Below are 21,216 nucleotides of genomic sequence, written 5' to 3'. Positions count from 1 at the left end.
ACCCACCTATGAGTTTTGTTCTTTAGTGTAGCTGCCATTGCATTCCTGGCCATTTGATTGAATTATGTAGCATGTCCTAGCTTAGTTGGACCAAACGTGGAAGGTATTTGTGTCAAGATTCACAAAGGGGCTTCAATTTTTTTACTTTGAGTTGTATGGGAGCCAAGGCATGTGCCAATAAGCTACCCCACATCTTTTTCTTTTGGCAATTTTTTTTTTTACTGAAGAAAGTAAGCCATTGTTTATATTGAATTCTACTTTTCTTTTAGACTTTAGAAGGTAGAGAAGTTGGTAGTTTCTTCTACTAATTTTTTTTTTTCATAACAAACACACTTGCTAAACTAGGACTGGACTCCTCTTGGTTATCATGGTGTGGTTGTTCTTCTTTCAATTTTTTTTCTTCAGAATCTCAAGTTGCCAAAAAAAAGACTAATAAAGCTGCAAATTGGAGAGTTGCTTTTGTGCACAACGATCATATACCCAAGATGAGATTTAGAAATTTTGCCATCTCATTGCTTTTACTCTTTGATTATGCCCACAACAAGAACTACAACCCATTACATCTCTGAGACCAAAGTCGATATTGGGTACCAAAACTCAAAATTCTCTAGATTAGCACACAAAATAATCAAGTAAACACAAAAGCCTCCACTTTAGAGTTTTGTTTTGCCTCAAAATTTTAAATAATTACACCTAGTTAATATCGACTATTGCTCATAAGGCATAGATACCAAAATAGGTATCTATAGAAATGAAATTGAATACGAAATTGAGATCACACAAATGTTTTTGGTTTAGTGAGGTACAAACTGGGGAATAGTTTTGTTCACCTTGCTCCTAATTTTTTACTCTTTTTTAGTTTTTCTCTTATGCCTGGGTTTATCACAAAATTTCAATGCAATGTGCAAAGTTAGTTCACAATAAAATAAGAATACACAAGCACTCAAATTTTTTTATAGTGGTTTATAATCATATTTCATATTGTTAATCCACTTCGAAGGAACTATTATCCTGGAGTAAAAAAATACTAAGCTTGGGTTCTTAAACGACACTTACAACAAATTGTCTCTAAAGTCAATTACAGTGTAGCCCACATAGGGACTTGTCAACTTACAAAAGCTAACCTTCACTTGGGAATACAACAACATACTAAACATATGGCCTAGACTCACAATGAAATTTTCAGTAGCAAACTAGACTACACAAGCCTGGACAACACAAAGATTTTCAATAACATCTCAATAGACACACCAGACCTAAGAATGAGATTTTCAGGAGCTCACTAGGTTATACAAACCTAAACTTTTTGAGAGATTTTCGGTAGCATCTCACTAGGTACACCAGACCTACACCCAATAATGAGATTTTCTACACTAACTAGGCTACATAAGTGAAGACCCACACATGGATTTTCAACTGCAACTCATTAGGTGCACCAAACCTAAACCCAAAAATGGGATTTTCAACACTGTCGACCTACACAATGACTTATGTCACAAGAGCAGTAGAAAGCTTCTTAGTTTCTCTTCCTCAAGAATAAAGACGCCAACTAAACAAGAACTTGGATCTACAAAGTATTTTATAGCAACTTTTCTACAGCCACATAGGCCACTCTTAATCAAATTGAGATGAGGCTAGTCTTGCCTTGCCAAGGTGCAACCATTAAGGGTTACTTGTTTGTTTTTCAACCCAAATAGATTTGCCTTTCCAAAAGGCAAATTTCACAATTCAAGCACAACAAGATCTACACACCAATCCTAAGTACATATACAATGTAATAGTAACTCAAGGGTCCTTAATTAATCAGATTTCAAAATACATTCAATATAAGTTGGATTGATATCTAAAATTGGAGAAATCACAAAGCAACTCAAGTTTAAATTGATTTTATAATACAAGTACACTAGTTAGGAATCTAAGTGTTTGAGTTTAGATTTTCTTGTCCAATATCATTTAAAGAATTTTAAAGTATAAGCTTAATAATGCTTGGATTCTCAATAACAATCTCCTAATAATAAATACTTTTGTTAAACCATTTTAAATACCCCAAATAACTTCAAATTAATACAAATGTCACTGCAATTGTATTTGCTAGATCATGCAAATATGATTTCAAAGTAATGGCATAGTAAATCAAGCAATATTCAAACTAAGGAAATAAGATTTCAAAGTAGCAAGTACTTAGCTCTTTAATAGGTGGCTTTTCAAATTGCGGTTCCAATTTCTAAATTTGGTTTCAAAGTACCAAAGTGCTTAGGAGTGGTTGTTTTTGCCTTAGGAGTTGAAAGCTTAAAAACATTTGAGTGAAATTGACTCAAATATACAAGTTTTCAATGTTAAAATTCTGAACTTTTGAGCATGGAAAGGGATATTGTCCTTTTTGAAATCTCAACATATATCGATTGCAATTTGAGAAAGTACTTAGAATTTTTGTTATGAATTGTTAACTACATGGCTAGTTCACTTATAGATTTTGGAGACATTTTTTTTACGGAATCAAACCCTTCAATATCATTCTGCAACTTTTTTGGAACATGTAATTCAAACAACTTGAGGTCAACTAGATGGCCTTTGTTAGATGCTTCTTTCTTCTCTTCTGGGTGTTTTGCTTGGTCATCCGATCATCTGAGCAATGACTCAAAGTAGAAATTTTTTTTACTCTTCTTGTTTGGTCAACTTGGCATCGATTGGTCGACATTCTTCGGTGTTTCTTTTCTTCATGCCTTTATATGTGTTGCTCATCTAGTCATCTTGGCATTCAACTTCCAATAGAGACTTTTTTGTCTCCAGTCTTTAGGTCAAGCAGTGGTCTGTTGATCAACATTCATCATCTCCTCTTGGGATTTTTCTATGCAACATCTAGAGGTCAAACTCAAATGGATAAGCTTCTTTCTCATTTCTTCTTTCTTTCTAGCCTGTTTGCATGGGTCGTCCAATCGATTCCATCCTGGGTACACAACTTTCTTCATATGCCTTCTTTTCTTCTCTTCTTTTCTCTCTTTTTTTTTCTTTTTTCTGCCTTTGGTAGGCTTTGCTTTCTTCTATCCGATTGGATTGGGAATGTGCAGTCTGATGACTTTACTTGGTGTTTTTTCTTCTTCTTTCTTTCTATTCTATTCTTATTTTCTCTCTTTACTAACTTTTTCTTGCTTGTTGTGCTAAGCTCTCTTACTTGGTGAAACAATGTTGCTAAGTTGTTTAAACGATGTGTTTTCTAGCATAAACTACTTACTTTCCTTTTTGTATGAGTCGTCTAGTCGATAGTTGGTTGGTCAAACAAGTATGCTACTAGAAATTTCCTTTGAAAGTTTTTTGAACTGTAAAATATTTTAAATACTTATCATTAATAATTTAAATATTTTTTATTATTAAAATTATCTCAATAGGGATCTAAAAATGAACAATATAAGAGAGAGAGAGAGAGGAGAACAATAGGGATCTAGCATGTTTGCATGGGTCGTCCAATCGATTCCATCTTGGGTACCCAAACTTTCTTCATATGCCTTCTTTTTTTCTCTTTTTTTCTCTTTTTTTCTCTTTTCTCTTTTTATTTTTTTCCTTTTTTTGCCTTTGGTAGGCTTTGCTTTCTTCTATCCCATTGGATTGGGAATGTGCAGTTTGATGACTTTACTTGGTCTTTTTTTTTTCTTTCTATTTCTATTTCTTATTTTCTCTCTTTACTAAGTTTGCTACCAGAAATTTCCTTTGAAAGTTTTTTGAACTATAAAATATTTTAAATACTTATCATTAATCATTTAAATATTTATTATTATCAAAATTATCTCAATATGGATCTAGAATGAACAATACAAGAGAGAGAGAGAGAGAGAGAGAGAGAGAGAGAGAGAGTGGTACCTTGAAACCATAAAAAAGACACAAATGTTCAATGAGCATCCGTTCAACAAACCCATGTCTTTCTCTTTTTTGTTTGTGCTACCAAACACCAGAATGATAGCAAATCAAAGATCCTTAGGGAGAGTGAAAATGGACAAGAGACGGAGATGACAACAATTAGAGAGGAAGAGAGCTTTCTCTTCCTTGTTGATGAGAAGCTGTAGTTGAGGCGTAAGAGAGGTGGAGGTTCCGTATAAAAGTCTTCTGCCTTTTTTTTTTTCTTTTTTAATCTGAATTCCTTTGGGGTATGTTTGGAACCCTATGGAAAAGAAAAAAAAAAGACCATTATTATTCCTAAAAATAGTTAGTGAAAAAAAGAATTTAATCATTATCTCACTTTTACTAATTATTTTTAGGAATAATAATGGTTAAAATTTTATTTTATTTTCTTTTCCATGGGGTTCCAAATAAACCTTTGATGAGACAAAAAATAGTTAGTGGAAAAGATAATTTGATCTCATTTTTAGTAATTATTTTTAAAAATAATAATAATAATAATTTTATTTTATTTTCTTTTCCATAGGGTTCAAATAAACCCCGGATGAGAGAAAGAGGTTGCTCTCTTATTGTGATTTCTCTTTATGTTTCGCTCGTTCCAAACGACTTTCCATCCGAGACACAGGCATCTGCTAATCGGATCAAGCAGGCCCGTTTAGCCAACGGAAAATGTGCTTATCCACTCGGATAACATACCGCGAGCATTGACACATAGCGCGGCCAGGTGTATTCGGCGGGTCCAGTATCATCTTGTCCGACTTGGTGGATTCGTAGTCAACGTTGCTCATGCACCAGTATCTCTTAGAACTGCGTTGGAGTTAACAAAGTCTAGTGGCTCTGGACCTGTGACTGAACACAAAGGAACGACCCCAATCGGCGGCACGACTGAGCTAAATGGCTTCTCTCCTCTGCTCTCATCTCTGTATCTCTCCTTCCCCTGCTCTGGTTTATTCCCAAGGTCCCCGCCGCATCCCTTCTTTACTCGATTTCAAATGCTCTGCTCGGAAGTCTATGAGGTACAGATCTCTCATGGTTTCTTCAGCGCTTGTTGAATCCGATTCCCCCAAATCAGTTGGTGACGAAACATTGCCGCTGTTCCAAGAGCTCGCGGTAAAAATCAAGTCCTACGTATTCCGAACAATTAACTAGACTTTGATTAATGTCTCTGATTTTCTTTGATAACATTTTTGCAGACGTGTTTTGCAGGATAGCTTTCGTCTTCCTCCAGATTACTTTACGCAGCTCCCGCGTGATCTTCGGCTCGATGTATGAGAATAGTTACCTTTCTAGTGCCTGATTTGTGTCGAACCATTTTCTTGTTCTGATTGGGTGTTTTTTTGGTTGTGTTTGATTGAACTGCTGTGAAGTTGAACGATGCGGCTTTCGACCTAGCTAATGGACCGGTGGTTGATGAGGTTTGTTGGCTTTGTTTATTTAATCTAGCATTATTTGATCTTGTCTGAGCTTGGAGGTTTACGATTAAACATTGTCAATTTATTGCAGAGCTACAAAAGCGTTTATCTATTATGTACATTAGTTGAGATTATTGAACATGATTACGGAATGAAGTCACCATGCCTTCTGTTCACTTGTTACTCATATCAGCTTGTGGACTGCTGAGAAAAAAAATATTTCATGTTTTAATTTGACGTATTGTATTGCTTGCAGCAAATTTCTTTGAACCTACCAAAAAGTAAACTTTGTTGTAGGAAAATATAAAAATTAGAATGGACCAATAAAGACAATCAGATAAATAATCAACCAAACAGGAAATCGTGAGTGAGACAACTAATAGTAATGTAAAATTATTCATCTTTCAAAAACTGATTTTGAATATTCTACTAACACATTGGATACATTTATAACAGGAATCGAGGAATATTAATGTAATGATAATTTAAAAGATTCATGCTGGTTTTAGGCATCTTTGCTATCTACCTAGCCCATATAGAAAGGGAGAGGTCAGGACATTCTGTATTCTTTGGTAGGGCTTAAATTTTGGACTATTTGTCATTCTGGACTCTGGTTCTGTCTCCTGTGGACTAGTAGTTTTCCACTTTCAAGACACGGGTAGAACACCCTGGTCTTAGGTTGCTGTAAGTACATTCGCTGGACATCTATTGCTTTAGGAATGCCTTCCAAAACTATTTAAAGTTACTTCTGAAGGTCCCGCGTAAGTTTTCCTCTAGTATCTCGGTTACTTTTTACTTTTTTTGCTTCTGTAGAAGATTCAGGAATCGGGTATTTCCATGCTCTCTCTCATTGCTATTGTGCAATGATTTTAGATAGGATTTTTCTCCGTACTTTTGACATAATTGATGATAGATTTGGTTAGATGTGCAATCTATACATTTGTTGTAAATCGTGAAAAAGAAAAAGAAATTTCAATTGTATTAGAACTTCAATACATTGCCAACCTTCAGTTTTTGTTATGAGGGATAATGTAGCTGGTTTCATGACAGAGTTACTGTTAAGTTGTGGAGCCTAATTAACACCTTACGCAAAGTTGGTACGTGGAAAGGTCCTCGATATATTGATTGTTGTTTCATTAAGGGTAGTTTGGGGATTCTAGACTTGTATTACGGTTGCCCTAGTTTTCTCTTTATATTTGGGGGCGCCATTGTTAGGGTTATCATCGAGGATCCTGTGTTGTAGGAGAGAAAAATTATTTCTCTTGTAAACTACTTCATCATTATAGTGAGTTATTGCAGCGGCGGAAGACAGGACGTAGTCTCACCTTGAGGCGAACTTGTATAAATATTGTGTTTTCGTGTTTGATTATTTCTTCTTCTGCGATCATTATTGTTCTCGTTAGTATTGAATTAGGGTGTCTAATTCCTAACAGTTACCACAACAAAAAGAATAATTTACTTGACCATCTTTTAGATTCATTTCAGAATTCTATGCTTCAGTTGAAGAAGTTATATCTAGGAGTCTAAGATAAGTCTATGCAAAACATATCTCACAAGTTTCATGGAATCTAAGGTGAGTCTCATGCAAAGGAGGTCTCACAATTGAAGCAAAGTCAAAGAAAAAGACAAATGGACTCCACTTCATGCGCGTGTACAAGAATAGGACTAGGATTATTTTCCTTCTTATGGTTTATTTAGTGAGATATTATTGGATTTAATTGGGAACTTTGGGAAAGTTCATTTTTAGCATGATTTCATTAGAACCTATTATAAAAAGACCATGTAAGAGAGCAATGACATAACTCTCTCATTTTCCTCATACATCAATACACATGCTCACTCTTTTTGCTCCTTCTCTTTTCTCATCTCTTTCCTTGTTTCCTCTGTTCTCTATTTATTCTATGCTTCGTCTTTGGAACTTAACATGGTACATGCACGACCCTGACGTGGAAAAGGAGAACCAAAAGAAGATGCAGAAGAAGGGGAAGAAGAAAAACAAAAAAGTAAGAACAAAAAGAGAAAATGAGAACTTTTCTTTATCCTTTTCTGTATAGTCTTTTTTCTTTCCCAACAATCATTTTTTGTCTTTGGAGTTTGCAGTATCATACTTCAATTTTCTTATTTCAAATTATAAATTGTTAGGAAGATCTCAGAATGATCAATCGGTATTCTCTACAAAGAGAAATCGTCATCTGCAGCGGCAAAGTTGGGCTGCAAGAAGGATTCAAGGAGCAGCATAAAGCTTCCTTTTCCCATTCATTTTGAGCCATAAAGAAAGAAAATTTACATAGAGAATTATATCTTAAAAGAATGCTCTACGAGCATACTTTCCAAGCCAACATCATTTCTCAATTTGATGTATCTAAAGGAGATATCAACATCGGAAGAATCAAAGGTCATGTTGGTAGTCGATTGCTTGCGAAAATCCGAACTTTAAGCTATTTTTTTTCTTCTCACTTTTTTAAGTTGCTAATCTTAGTTTTACTAAGTTTCTTATTTGTTTTCAAACTCTACTGTATGTCTTTGCCAGCTTGAATATCTTTCCTTCCCTAAGAGTTTCCTTACTTTGATCTCACATCATATGAGTTTCCTTAAGAGAAGTTTTTCCCTACATGAGTTTAGTTTCCTTTTTTGACAAGGTTTGAAGTTTCTAGATTAGAAAGTCTTGTTTCCTCATTCTAAATTCCAAATATACTTGACTTAAATCTCCCCTATTCCAGATTTTTTTTCTTGAAAATTTTCTTTCCAAATTGGTCAAGTTGTGTTAAAAAGCAATTATGTTACATGAAAATTCTGTTTTTAGAAGTTTCTATTGTTATGTTTCATCTCAAAACATTCCTTATTTGAGTTTTTATAGAGTTTCCTCAATCATATATGTTCATAGAGGAATTATGCTTGTTAAGGAATAGTCCCACATAGATTAGTGAGTACAAAGATCTTGAGTTTATTAGTTGGTAAAGAGGCTTCCTAAGTTGGCTAGTCATTTTGGGATGGGCGTTGGACCCAACTTAACATGGTATTAGAGCAGGTACTCATATGTGGGCCTGCACCTAAACTATCTACTTGTAGAGCCACAAAAAGAGGGCCTACACCGAAACTATCCACTTGTAGAGCTACAAAAGAGGGCCTACACCTAAACTGCCTACTTCTAAATTATCCACCTGTAGAGCCACGAGAATAGGGTCTACACGTGAGGGGGAGTGTTAAGGAATAGTCCCACATGGATTAATGAGTACAAAAATCTTGAATTTATTAGTTGGGAAAGAGGTTTCCTAAGTTGGCTAGTCATTTTGGGATAGGGCCTTCGACCCAATTTAACATGGTATCAGAACGGGTACTCATATGTGGGCCTGTACCTAAACTATCTACTTGTAGAGCAACAAAAGAGGGTCTACACCTAAACTATCCACTTGTACAACCACAAAAGAGGGCCTACACCTAAACTGTCTACTCCTAAATTATCTACTTGTAGAGCCACAAAAGAGGGTCTACACATGAGGGGGAGTGTTAAGGAATAGTTCGACATAGATTATTGAGTACAAAGAACTTGAGTTTATTAGTTGGTAAAGAGGTTTCCTAAGTTGGCTAGTCATTTTGGGATGGGCCTTGGACCCAATACCATGTTAAATTGGGTCCAAAGCCCTATCCCAAAATGACTACTCAACTTTGGAAACCTCTTTCCCAACTAATAAACTCAAGATCTTTGTACTCACTAATCTATGTGAGACTATTCCTTAACACTCCCCCTCACGTGTATACCCTCTTTTGTGGATATACAAGTGGATAATTTAGGAGTAGGCAGTTTAGGTGTAGGTCCTCTTTTGTGGTTGTACAAATGGATAGTTTAGGTGTATGCCCTCTTTTGTGGTTCTACAAGTAGATAGTTTAGGTGCAGGCCCATATATGAGAACCCGCTCTGATACCATGTTAAATTGGGTCGAAGGCCTTATCCCAAAATGACTAGCCAACTTAGGAAAACTCTTTCCCAACTAATAAACTCAAGATTTTTGTGCTCAATAATCCATGTGGGACTATTCCTTAAACAATATTTTATCTCCCTTTTGAGTCAAATTTGGTAATTTTGCATCCATCTATTGGTTAAACGCACTTTATTCTTATTTAGAAGTGTGAAAAGTTGCATTGTGTGCCTCTTTCCATTTGAAGTATGAGAGTTGTTATCTTTTTATTCATGCCCTTAATTTCTCGAAGTACTTTCTCCAATTTGTTTTTTTAAAATCACTTTGGACCAATGCCTATAGACCACTACCTGCAAAGAAGAAGACTGCAGCCAACAAACTAGCTTTAAATCAATTCTTTCATGCTTTTTATCTAAATGGTATTATGAGATACTTTTAAAAAAACGAATAAGCTAGGTATCTTGACAAAGCACAAAGAGATCCCCAACTTGAGGGGAGAAGTAGAAGAAGTACAAGTATGAGGTAACAAATAATGAAGTGTTGAAGAACAGGTATGGAAGGGTCTTATATGACTCTCATAATAAGAAGTTTCACTGAGCCAGAATTAATATGGTGGATTCTAAAAAGAGTTTCATGGAAGGTGATCTCACAAAAGAGTTTCAATTAAAGGTGTTTTAGTTATGTTAGTCTTCTATTTATATTCAGTTGTTCAATTGTTCTAGGACTTATCTTTTGGTGTTTAACAATGGGTGTAACTAGATTAAGAGTAATTTAATTGTAATTGGATTCTTCTTGTTTTCGTTATTATAAATAGAAGGTTATGTACTCAAATTACATCAAGTTAGTCAAACTTTTCTTTATCCCAAAAATTCAACATGGTTTTAGAGCGGGTTCTGTGAGTTGACTTGGTCAACTCACAGAGATAATGTGATCCTTTTCTGATCTATCATCTCTAGAAGTTTAGGTTCATATTGTATTTTTTTTTCTCTTTCTTGTCCCAGTACCTGTTGTGTTCATGGCGTTTTCACCTCCACTGAATTTTTCATATTGCAAATTATATACTGACGGAAAGATCTTTGATTCTACTTTCCAACACAAAAAGAAGTTTGACAATTAGAGTTTTCTACAAAGAGAAATAGATATTTGAAGCAGCAAAAGTCAGATTGCAAGACAGACTCGAGCAACAACAAAAACTTCATTTTTTGAGTTGTTTTAAGCTAATGAGAACGAGACTTTATATGGAGATTTATATTTCAATGGAGATTTATATTTCAAAAGAAAGATTTGTAAGTCTATTTTTTACCTTATCAAACCAATTCTCAATTTGAGTTTTTTAGACAGAGATATCAATTTCGCAAGGATCAATGGTCATGCTGGCCAAAGAAGAAAGAGTATTTAGATTACAAAGTCTGAAATCTATATGATTTTTTCTCTCAAAAGAAGTGTATTTTACAAAGAAATGTTATACTTGAATGAAAAATATCAAAGTCTAGTTTTACAAGGAAAAAATTTCATATTAATCTGGCCTATATTTAAGGAAATATTTGCAATGAACTCGATAAGGGTCAAGCTATAGAACAAAGAAAATCAAGAGGTCATAAAAAATTCAAGATCGAAGGTTTTTATGCCAAATTAGGTATCAATTGAAATATCTTTGAGTCTAGTTTCTTGAGCAACAAATCGTTTGTGATTCTGAGCTATATTTTGGGAGATATTGATATCAGAAGTACCAAAGGTAAGTTCTGCCAAAAATCTCTCATTTTTCCCTATTTTCTCTCCTATTATCTCCATATATTGTCATGACTTTTCTCCTAAATCTGAATTTTTTGGCTAAATTTCTCATCTAATAAGAGATTTTGGTCAAAATTAATCACTCCATGATGTGTAAAAATGTCCTACTTCGATGTTGTTTTCAAGTTTTGCGTTTTTCTTACTTGGTTGTGTATCTTCCACATAGTTAACTCTGAAAAATTGTAGTCACCTCAAAAAAGTTATACTTGGTCAAATTTATTAAGTTCTACCGTTATAGTTTCTCCTAGTTTTCAAAAAAAAAAAAGATCACTTTAGAAGTATGAGTGTTGCATAATCACATCCTTTCTGTTTAAGTTGTTTTTCTCTAGTATTTCTTCAATTTATCTTCTTGTGTTTTCATCACTTCTGAGCAATGCCTAGACCCACTACCTAAAAAGTATAGGAGTGTGCCCAACATCCAACTCTAGTCAAATCTTTTATTCTTCACTGAAGAGGTGATGTGTGTTTGAGCTATTCTTAAAAAGCAAGTAGTCTCTTTGTTAAGCCCTAAAGTTGGGCAGTTTTTCCACCTTTAAAATTGAGCAGAATGTGTTTTAGATTATTATCTTTTTGACTGGTATATGGACTTTTATCGTACGACTAGAAGTGATTTTCTTCTCCCACATTGTGTTTTATCCAAGTTGGGTCTCTATGTCCTTTTTATCCCCAGTTTGAGGGGGAGAAATAGATGAAAAAATACAAGAAAGAGGTATTTTGTTCCACATGTTGTGGTAATATTTATGTGACTAAGTGAGACAAGGGGCAACCAGCCGAGTTCAGACGGCATACCCACATGCCCACCACACTGCTCCAGCACAAGGAAAGGCAATGCGCATACGGCAGAGGAAGCGCGTATGGCAGCCATCCAAGTTTGGGATGTAACGCCGGCAAGCCTAGCACATGCCTTGGTGCAGCGCACACAAGGCTGGGCAAGTCGCACGCAAGCCAGGCAGGCAAAGCGGGGTTACGCACGCCCCAGACTCCTGGCAGGGCGCCCTCACGCAAGACTCCAGGCGAGGCGCCCACAAGACTCCAGGCGAGGCGCCTGCACGCAAGACTCCAGGCGGGGCGCCCGCGCACAGAGGCATGGCGCCTGGTGCCCGCGCGCAGGAGCCCAAGGCGAGGTGCCCGCGCGCAAGACCCAGGTGGGGCGGGCGGGGCGCGCGCGGCCTGGCGCCAGAAGAGTCCGGAAGACTCCAGAAGGCACCAGAAGCGGAAATTTCCAGTTCTGAAGGGTTTTCTGGGCCTCTCTAGAAATTTCTAAAGGCCAGGGACAGCTGGCACGATTTTATGAGTTTCTAGAGCCTTCCAAGGCCAGGGAGGAGGCTTATAAATAGGAGGGGCCTCTCCCATTGTAAAGCATTCTTGAGCATTCTTTGCATTCATTGCTCTCCAAGTGTATAGAGAGTTTTAGCCTTCAATAGAGTTGAGCTTTTCTCTTCCATCTCTTTGGTCTTTCCATTGTCCCTTTGTCTTGCAACATCGAGTGTGGGAGGTTGGGAAGAAGGTCCGAGGCACAAGGAGGCTGACTAGTTCTTGGGAAGAGCTAGGCCACACGGGGTAGATATTCCGCTTGGCTAGACGGATGTAGCCAAAATCTAACCGCGTGACACTAAGACTAAAATATTCAAGAAAGGGGAAGAACGGATGATGAAGATTCAACATCTATGAAAAAATTTTAGACAATGAAGATTGAAGACCAAAAATCGTTTTCATTGCAAACTGAAGTTATAAATTCTAGTTTGAGGGGGAGTGTTGAATAGCAGGTACGAAAGATTCTTATATGACTTTCACAGTAAGAAGTTTCATAGGGCTAGAATTAATATGGTGCAGTCTAAGAAGAGTCTCATGGAAAGTGATCTCACAGAAGTGTCTCAGTTAAAGGTGTTTTAGTTATGTTAGTCTTCTATTTATGTTCAATTTGTCAATTGTTTTAGGACTTATCTTTTAGTATTTAACTTTGGGTGTAACTGAGATAAGGGTATTTTAATTATAATTGGATCTACTTGTTTCCTCTATTATAAATATAGGCTTATGTACTCAAATTACATCAAGTTGGTAAAGTTTTTCCAGAAATTCAACATGAAGGATTTCACTAGTTGTGGTAATTAAATTTTATGAGACCAATACCCAAGTAAGGGGAAGAACATGAGAAGATGAAAATAACAAGTAAAATGTGAACAAGAATAAGATGAATCAAGGCAAGTCAATTAAAATTTCTTTTTCATGCCACACAAGATCAAAAATTCTTTTTCAAGTTGACAAGTTTCACAATAAAATTGTGTCAAGCTGAAGTTATAAACTCCATCTTGAGGGGGAGTGTTGAAGAAGTTACATCAAAGAGTCTAAGATGAGTCTCATGCAAATTATATCTCACAAGTTTCATGGAATCTAAGGTTAGTCTCATGCAAACGAGGTCTCACAGTTGAAGCAAAGTTAGAGAAGAAGAGGACAAGTGGACTTCACATCATGCATGTGTACAAGAATAGGAGAATTCTCTCCTTATTCTCTAGGATTAGTTGCCTTATTATGGCATATTGATTTGTAGATTTAGTGAGATATTAATGGGTGTATGGGAGCTTTAGGAAAGTTTATTTTTGTAACCTACTATAAAAAGATTATGTAAGAGAGCAAAGACATAGTCTTCTCTTATATTATTCTCATTCATCATGCACGTGCTCTCTTTTTTGGTTCCTCTCCTTTCTCATCTCTTTTGACATTTTCCTCTCTTGTCTATCTTGTCCATTGCTTTTTCTTTTAAACTCAACACAGATTTTTTTTGTTTTTTTGGTGAGAGATAATGTAGGCCGCCTAGGACTCGAACATCTCACAACTGAAAAGGAACTCATTGACTATATTATTTGGTTTATTTCGTTTTGAGAAGAAATTAACATTCATAATATTTGGCTTAGATTCGTTGTGAACTTCTGCAAATGTCTCAATACTAGGGTGAATTGATGAGAACATAATTAATTGATCATCGTCTATCTGAATTTTTATCTTCAGTGTGGTCAAGAATTGGGTGAGATGCTCTTGAATCTATCTCAAGCATGGGAGCAAGCAGACACCTCAACTTCAACTAGTATAGTCAGCAAGCTCCCCTCATTGCAGGGCTCTTTGTCTGACAATGCCAAATCAGGCAAGAAATTTACACACACACACACACACACACACACACACACACATATATATATATATATATATATATATATATATATATATGCATATGCTTGTTACAATTTTGTGAAGTTTTGACTGTCTAATTGTGATGTAGCTTTTGGAAAACGTTTACTATCTGCTGGACGAAGATTTGAGGCAATGGGGCAGTATGGCCAAGGGGAGCTGCAAAGGGTATCAACCAGTGGTGCTTTATGTTGAACAGTTTTCTCCTGGAATTCTGAAAGTACTGTTGTACATATATAGAAATGCTTTAGTAATTCTTGATTTGATGTGCTTATCTAAGACAGTAGATTGCCCTTCTGGGACTTCTATGCACTGTATGAAAAATAAAAAAGAAAGTTCTGCCTTTGCTGGTTCTAACTTCCAACAAGGTATGTAAAGTTGTTTATCAAAACTGGAGAACTGGAAATCATAACCTACTTTAGTCATTCTCAAGATCACTGTTCTTTACTTAGTCTTTGGATCTCCATATATAATTATAATTGATGAACTGAAGGACCTAAGTCCTTCTAATATATTTGGCAGCACATGCTATAAATGAGTAGTTTGCTGTCTTAAGTTTTTTAAAAATGCTTCCTGTTAAAAATCACTATGCGAATTATTGTGACTATTCATAAATTATGATAAATTTAAGGCACAATCTGTATGATGCTCATAAACTTTCACTTTGTTCAACTCCTAAAAATCTCAAAGTAAGCTAGAGAAACTCATTTCCAAAGTCAGTTTCTCTGTGAAAACCATAATTGGCTTTTCAACTGCAGTTATGATAGCTGTACATTGGATGAACTCCAGTAATTGACTTGATAAAGTAGGTTACTGTTAAGCACATACAGTCAAATTTCTTTGGGTGATGATTGTTAAGAAGGAAAGACATGAAGTTGGATGTGTTGTGTACTATTTATCTGTTACAACTCCACCTTTCATAGGGGATAGAGTCTTCACACTGGCAGGGAGTGGGATGCAGAAGTAAGGAAGCTTTGGAGAAACAATGACAGACACAAAACACATAAAAAACAACGTGAGGGTTCTTGATGCCTTATTCTCTTCATTGAGGCTTTTGTTCTAGGATTACCATTCTCCTTGTATTAAAACTCGACTATACTTTTCTATTTTCAATGAAACACTACTAGGGAACTCCCAAATCTACTTAACTTGCCCACTTTAGGATCCTTCAATTTACTAGAAAACTACTAGAGGACTCCCATACCTACTTGACTTGTGCACTTTAGGATCCTTCAAACTACTAGGGAAGTTCTTTTAGGAGGAAGCTTCCCAACTGTTTCTCTATATGGGGGATGCCCCCTCCTATTGAACCCAAGCAATTTCTGATGAAAAAACCATCCCCACATTAAGAAATTTCCTCCCTTATCCTTCTTACACCCATAATTACTGTTTTAGCCTAAATAAATGCTCTAAAATTCTTCCCTTCTACAGATGAACCTTGTTCTCAAGGTTCAAAATCGTTATCCTAAGTTGGGGTCATTCCCATCAAAATTCTGGTCCCCACCATCGTAAAGATAAAGGTGGAATCATTGAAACTGGTACCCTGCGGTGAACTTTTTGTTACAGTTGGAACAAAGGCCCTCAGAGCGCCATTCTTTTATCTCCTTCAAGTTAAAGCACTTCAAGATGCAGCCGCTGGAGTTGGTCGGAGTCTGTTGGGTAGGTTCCTTGGTGGCTGTAGCTGGTTCTTTGGCTCATATAGCTTGTTGTTTCCTTCCTGCATGTGTGCCAGAGCAATGGCTTCAGTTAAGGCACTGGACGGAAATGCATACATTGACAGTGAATTCCAATTTGAGACCACCTATATTCCCCCAAATTGGGACTTCTCCAACCAATCGATTCTATTAGAAAATTGTTCTAATTTTCAACTGGTAAGCTGTATTTCTTCCCATTTGGTGCAAATTTGTGCAAGACAACGTCAAAGTCCATGTATTTGGAAGGCCTGAACCAGACACACAAAGCTTGCACAAGAGAACCCTTTCGTCATTTGTGGTGGTGCCATGGAACTTGAAGAAGTTCCCAGCTTTACTGGTCATTCAACTGGATCATCTTCGGTTTTGTGCTTCGAGAAGATTAGGCAAGTTAGGCAAAGCCGGAGACTGGTGGGCTGGTCTATTAATGAGGTTGGGGCATTGAGGTTAGGGTTTTGGCAGGTGATCTTTTCCAAGGATGGAGTTTCACTGTTGGGAATTGAAGTTTTCTAACAATTGGGCCATGTCTTGTTTGGCTTTTAGGTCTCTATTGCAGATGACCAGCTCACAGTTGGAGAGCAAAGTTTCAGAGCTCGCGAGTTCTGGTTCGATGCTGTTAGTTAAGAGCTGTGAGCCATCCATGCAGGATATGGCAGCATCCAACCATGTGAAGTGAGCTTCTTTGCGGATTTGGAAAGCCATAAATGAATGCTTAAACGAACACTAGAGTGGCTGGCTCAAATGGGCTTGAATCAACTCAAGTTTTCTAGCTAACCAATTGTCATGAGCTTAAGATGACTCAAGATTGATAGATTATGTTAACGAATAGTCCCACATGGATCAGTGAGTACAAAGATTTTGAGTTTATTAGCTGGAAAAGAGGTTTCCTAAATTGGCTAGTCATTTTGGGATGGGCCTTAGACCCAACTTCACATGGTATTAGAGCAGGTACTCATATGTGAGCCTATACCCAAACTATCCACTTGTAGAGCCACAAAAGAGGGCTTACACCTAAACTATCTACTTATAGAGCCATAAAAAGGGCCTACACCTAAAATTATCCACTTGTAGAGCCACAAAAAATGGCCTACACCTAAAATTATCCACTTGTAGATCCACAAAAAATGGCCTACACCTAAATTATCCACTTGTAGACTCACAAAGAGGGCCTACACGTGAGGGGGAGTGTTAATGAATAGTCCCACATGGATCAATAAGTATAAAAATCTTGATTTTATTAGCTGGGAAAGAGGTTTCCTAAGTCGGCTAGTTATTTTGGGATGGGCCTTGAACCCAACTTTACATGGTATCAAAGTAGGTGAGTATATGTGGGCCTACACCTAAACTATCCACTTGTAGAGCCACAAAAGAAGGCCTACACCTAAACTATCCACTTGTATAGCCAAAAAAGGGCCTACTCCTACACCTAAACTATCCACTTGTAGAGCCACAAAAGGGGCCTACACCTAAAATTATCTACTTGTAGAGCCATAAAAGAGGCCTACACCTAAATTATCCACTTGTAAAGCCACAAAAGAAGGCCTACACGTGAGGGGAAGTGTTAAAGAATAGTCCCACATGGATTAGTGAGTGCAAAGATCTTGAGTTTATTAGTTGGGAAAGAGGTTTCCTAAGTTAGCTAGTCATCTTGGGATGGGCCTTGGACTCAACTTCACAAAACTCAAGGTCTTCTTTTTCCTGTGATGGCTATGTTAAGTTTCATCAAATGGGACCTGTTTTACTGAAGAAGAAGTAGAAGAAGAAGAAGAAAAATTCCCTTTTTACTTCAAAACACAGGAGATTTTTAAATAAATAAGTAAATAACACCTTTGAATCATTCAATGTTTGTTGATGTGTTGTTCTCACTATCTTCTTTCCAAATCTTAAGACTCTAATACCAATGGTATAACTCCACCTTCCAAAGGGAGAAGGGTCTTCATGTTAAGAAGAGGAGTGATAAGGAAGTAGGAGAAGAAGTGTAGATTCAGCAGCATGGAAGCTCTTGGAGGAACAATGGTAGGCACAAAATACTAAGATAAAAATAACGTGAGGGTTCTTGTTGCCCTATGCTCTTCATTAAAGCTTTATTTAGGGAATTACAGTCCTTATATCAAAACTCTACTGCTCTACTACCTATTGGCAGAGGAAGATCACTAGTAAGCTCCCAAACTTGACCTTGCTACTTTAGGATCCTTCAACTTGTCAAGAGTCTAGCCAATACTCCCGAAAAGGCCGACCTGTTAGGGAGCGGAAAGCCAAACTCTAACACCCACCGTTCCCCCGCTCCCACGTCCGTGACCGCTACACTCCGGGATTCGAACGCGGGACAACTCTGATACCATGTCAAGAGTCTAGCCAATACTCCCGAAAAGGCCGACCTGTTAGGGATCGGAAAACCAAACTCTAACACAACCTACTAGGGAACTTCCTTTGGGAGGAAGCTTCCCATCTATATGGGGGACACCCCATCTTATTTGAACTCTAGCAATTTGTAATAATAAAACTACACTTTTCATTAAGAAATTACCTTCCTTATCCTTCTTACACCACAATTATCATTTTACACTAAACTAGTGGTCTAACACTATCTGACAACAAACATCCTGCTGAATGGAGATCCAGGGACGTATGTAACTTTCCATATCAGTTAGTGGTGTGATAAAGAACCATCCTCAACCAAATGACATAATCTGCCGAATCCATGAACATTTGGCCTGTCTGTTGATCTGCTTTATTTGACTTCTGCTAGCTTTACATAGTTTAACAATTTTTTTTTTTTTTAGCCACTATATACCTCCTTTATCTCTGGAAATATTAAAAAGGAAAAACCTATTGACATGCTTACATGATCTTACAGATTGCAAAGAATATGGTTAAGACAGGGAAGGTACTATCTGCAATACCTGCTATCACTACTACTGAAAAACCCAAAATGGAAGCAAGAACTCTGAAGGTAACAACTTCTCTCTCTATATTACACATTCATTTTGATGATAGAAGCCACTGGTGACTTATTAACATTGGTGGGCACTGCAGTTTGGTGAACTACAGGTTGAACTGACACCTGCAAAAGCAAATATTGGAGCTGCAATTGGTATCGTTTTTGGGTAATATATCTTCTAAAGTTATGGATGCCGGCTATGTATTTCAGATTACTAAGGCCGGTCATGTGTTGATTGTTTGTGGAATTTGGAGCGCAGAATTCTTTCTTGGCAACTCAGTCAAGGCATCGAAAATTTACCAGAGAGCTCACTGCAGCATGCAAATGATAATGCATTGCTAGTATCCAAGGTATATATGGATTACTGTAATGAAGCATTTAGCTTCAGTTGCAAGTTTGTCCCAAATTTGTGATTTTAGTTAATAGTTTGACACCTGGTATGTGCTACTTGCTGATGCAGTCTCTAAGAGGAGCTCTGCTGGCTATATGCTATTCATCCACCGTCTTGTCTGCATTTGCGACTGTAGGGCTCATTTTACTAGGGAGACAACTAAACTCTGAGAGCAAGTCCAAACAGATGTAAGGATCCACTGAGCCTAAATACCATTGTTCTCTTGTGTACGCATTTTATCTGTTCTTCTGTATCATATCAACGTATACAAATTAGAGTCTCTTTGAGTCTATCCTTAACAGCCTGAGAAGGAGATGCATCATGTACATATTACTTCTGTTCTCATTCTTTTGAACTCAGATAATGATATAAATAAGCCTAAAAGAGATACTCTATGCCCTTAGGAGCTCAAATGTAGGTTGAATGTGGTAACTGCTTTCATATTGGTTGAAATGCTAGTGTGTTTAGAATTTGTTATAAACAGGTAATTTTTTAAGTTGTTCCTTAAAAGAAAGATGTCTTACAATGGGCTCGAAACAAGGATTATGTTATTTGGAGGTATTATCCTATGTTACGAAAATGGTGGGTTGGATACAGAGGCATTTTCATCCCAAAAACTAAATTGTGAATACATCATCTTTTGTTCTATAAATTGTAGAATTAGCATCATTTAATCTCTAATTCGTAAATTTTCCAAAGTTATTTACTAAAACCATGTTGTTGGTTCATGGAATTCTAGAGTAAATATAAGATTCTATAGTTAGTTTTATTATTAGAATTTTTGAGTTAAAACTTAAAATTGGATCTATTAAATAATTTATATATCTATTAGATAATACAAAAGTAATATTTTTCATTATATGTTGAAATATCTTTCACCTATTTAAATATTTAAATAATAAATAATTTATTATTATTCAAACTTATTACGGAGGTATTATTATGTAATAATTTAAATTTGAAGTTATATACTAATTTAATGATTTATATCAAATACATATTCATAATTTATTTGGATTCATACTTTTTAAATTTTATTAACCAAATAAACTTTTAAATTTTATATCTTGTATGATATGATGGAAAATGATGCCCAAACATGAGGCCCTACGATCCCTTGGTCTCCTACTCACATGTCTTCACGTTAGTCACCACGCGTTTGAGTGCTTCTTTCTCTTGAGTGGGGCATCCGTGAGTGCTTCTTCCATGGTTCATGTTGCTCTAGGCATTCATGTGATGACAAAGAATCTTTCTACCAACTAACCTTTTTTCAAGAGAAAAGATAACAAAAAAAACATTGTCTTCTCTTCAGAAAAGACTCAAAGGTAACAAAGTTGCTCAAGCATAGTGATGATGTTACCAAAACATAACCCTCTCACTAGTTGGCCAAAGGTGTAGTTCACTCCTTGAGCTCAACTCTGGTACTTGTAATGATCAAACATTTTGTGAAATACTACAGTGTTGTGTGGATTCCCTTCTTGATTTTGATGATAACAAAACCTAATAGAGTTGACAATTGTAAATTTAGTATTTCAGATATTTTTCCTTCATGAGACATCAATCACAATGTCTAAAGCATTGAATCGATACAAGCTTATCAAAGACCTCAAGCCTCATGAAAAACCAAGACCTCTTGAAGAAGCATTATTAGAAGACGAAGAAAAATTGAAGCCTATAATTTTAGGAATCATTTAGAAATGTCAAAAACTCAGTTTATGTAAGGAGAATTGTCCACTCCTTCCAAACTTGTGGTACAATACAAACTTGAAGTTTTATGACATATTTTGCATTCAAACATGTTTTCACAAATACATATACACATTTCATACATATTAAAATCACTTAGGATTATTTATTCTCATGCTTTAAAATTCTATTAGATGAACTGACACTAAAATAATTGATCAACATCTGTCAGTGATTGATCAACCAGAAGTGCATAGGCCAAAAATATAAAGCATGACCGATCAACCTGTTTGGACTGAGCGATGAATACTGT

At 36.4% G+C, this 21,216-nt stretch overlaps 1 protein-coding gene across 2 annotated transcripts; it reads left to right on the top strand.

Annotated features, from left to right (window-relative positions):
* Nucleotides 1-4,665: 4,665 nt before the first annotated feature.
* On the top strand, nucleotides 4,666-19,664 carry LOC137960143 (uncharacterized). 2 transcript variants are annotated; one of them, XM_068807649.1, is made up of 9 exons: nucleotides 4,666-5,001; nucleotides 5,098-5,157; nucleotides 5,259-5,306; nucleotides 14,018-14,150; nucleotides 14,286-14,362; nucleotides 18,743-18,838; nucleotides 18,922-18,992; nucleotides 19,086-19,176; nucleotides 19,287-19,664. In XM_068807649.1, exons 1-9 carry the CDS (start codon nucleotides 4,786-4,788, stop codon nucleotides 19,407-19,409), a joined length of 915 nt encoding a protein of 304 aa, XP_068663750.1. In that variant the 5' UTR covers nucleotides 4,666-4,785; the 3' UTR covers nucleotides 19,410-19,664. The 2 variants fall into 2 exon arrangements, with proteins under 2 accessions (XP_068663750.1, XP_068663759.1); XM_068807658.1 differs by having other exon boundaries at nucleotides 18,922-18,979; nucleotides 19,287-19,372.
* The last annotated feature ends 1,552 nt before the right edge of the window (nucleotides 19,665-21,216 follow it).

This window comes from Aristolochia californica, unplaced genomic scaffold (assembly GCF_029961685.1).
Source record: "Aristolochia californica isolate CCGP_79_NKW_82.1479 unplaced genomic scaffold, dmAriCali1.0.hap1 SCAF_1, whole genome shotgun sequence".
NCBI classification, from domain to species: Eukaryota; Viridiplantae; Streptophyta; class Magnoliopsida; order Piperales; family Aristolochiaceae; genus Aristolochia; species Aristolochia californica.
The sequence above is the reverse complement of the archived record's forward strand: the minus strand, read 5'-3'. Positions and strand labels throughout refer to the sequence as shown.

Bases quoted from the DNA above. Each gene is read 5' to 3' on its own strand.
- LOC137960143 (XM_068807649.1), top strand. From the start codon at position 4,786: ATGGCTTCTCTCCTCTGCTCTCATCTCTGTATCTCTCCTTCCCCTGCT. The intron at 5,158-5,258 runs GTATGAGAATAG...ACTGCTGTGAAG, and splicing joins CGCGTGATCTTCGGCTCGAT to TTGAACGATGCGGCTTTCGA. The intron at 5,307-14,017 runs GTTTGTTGGCTT...TTTTATCTTCAG, and splicing joins ATGGACCGGTGGTTGATGAG to TGTGGTCAAGAATTGGGTGA.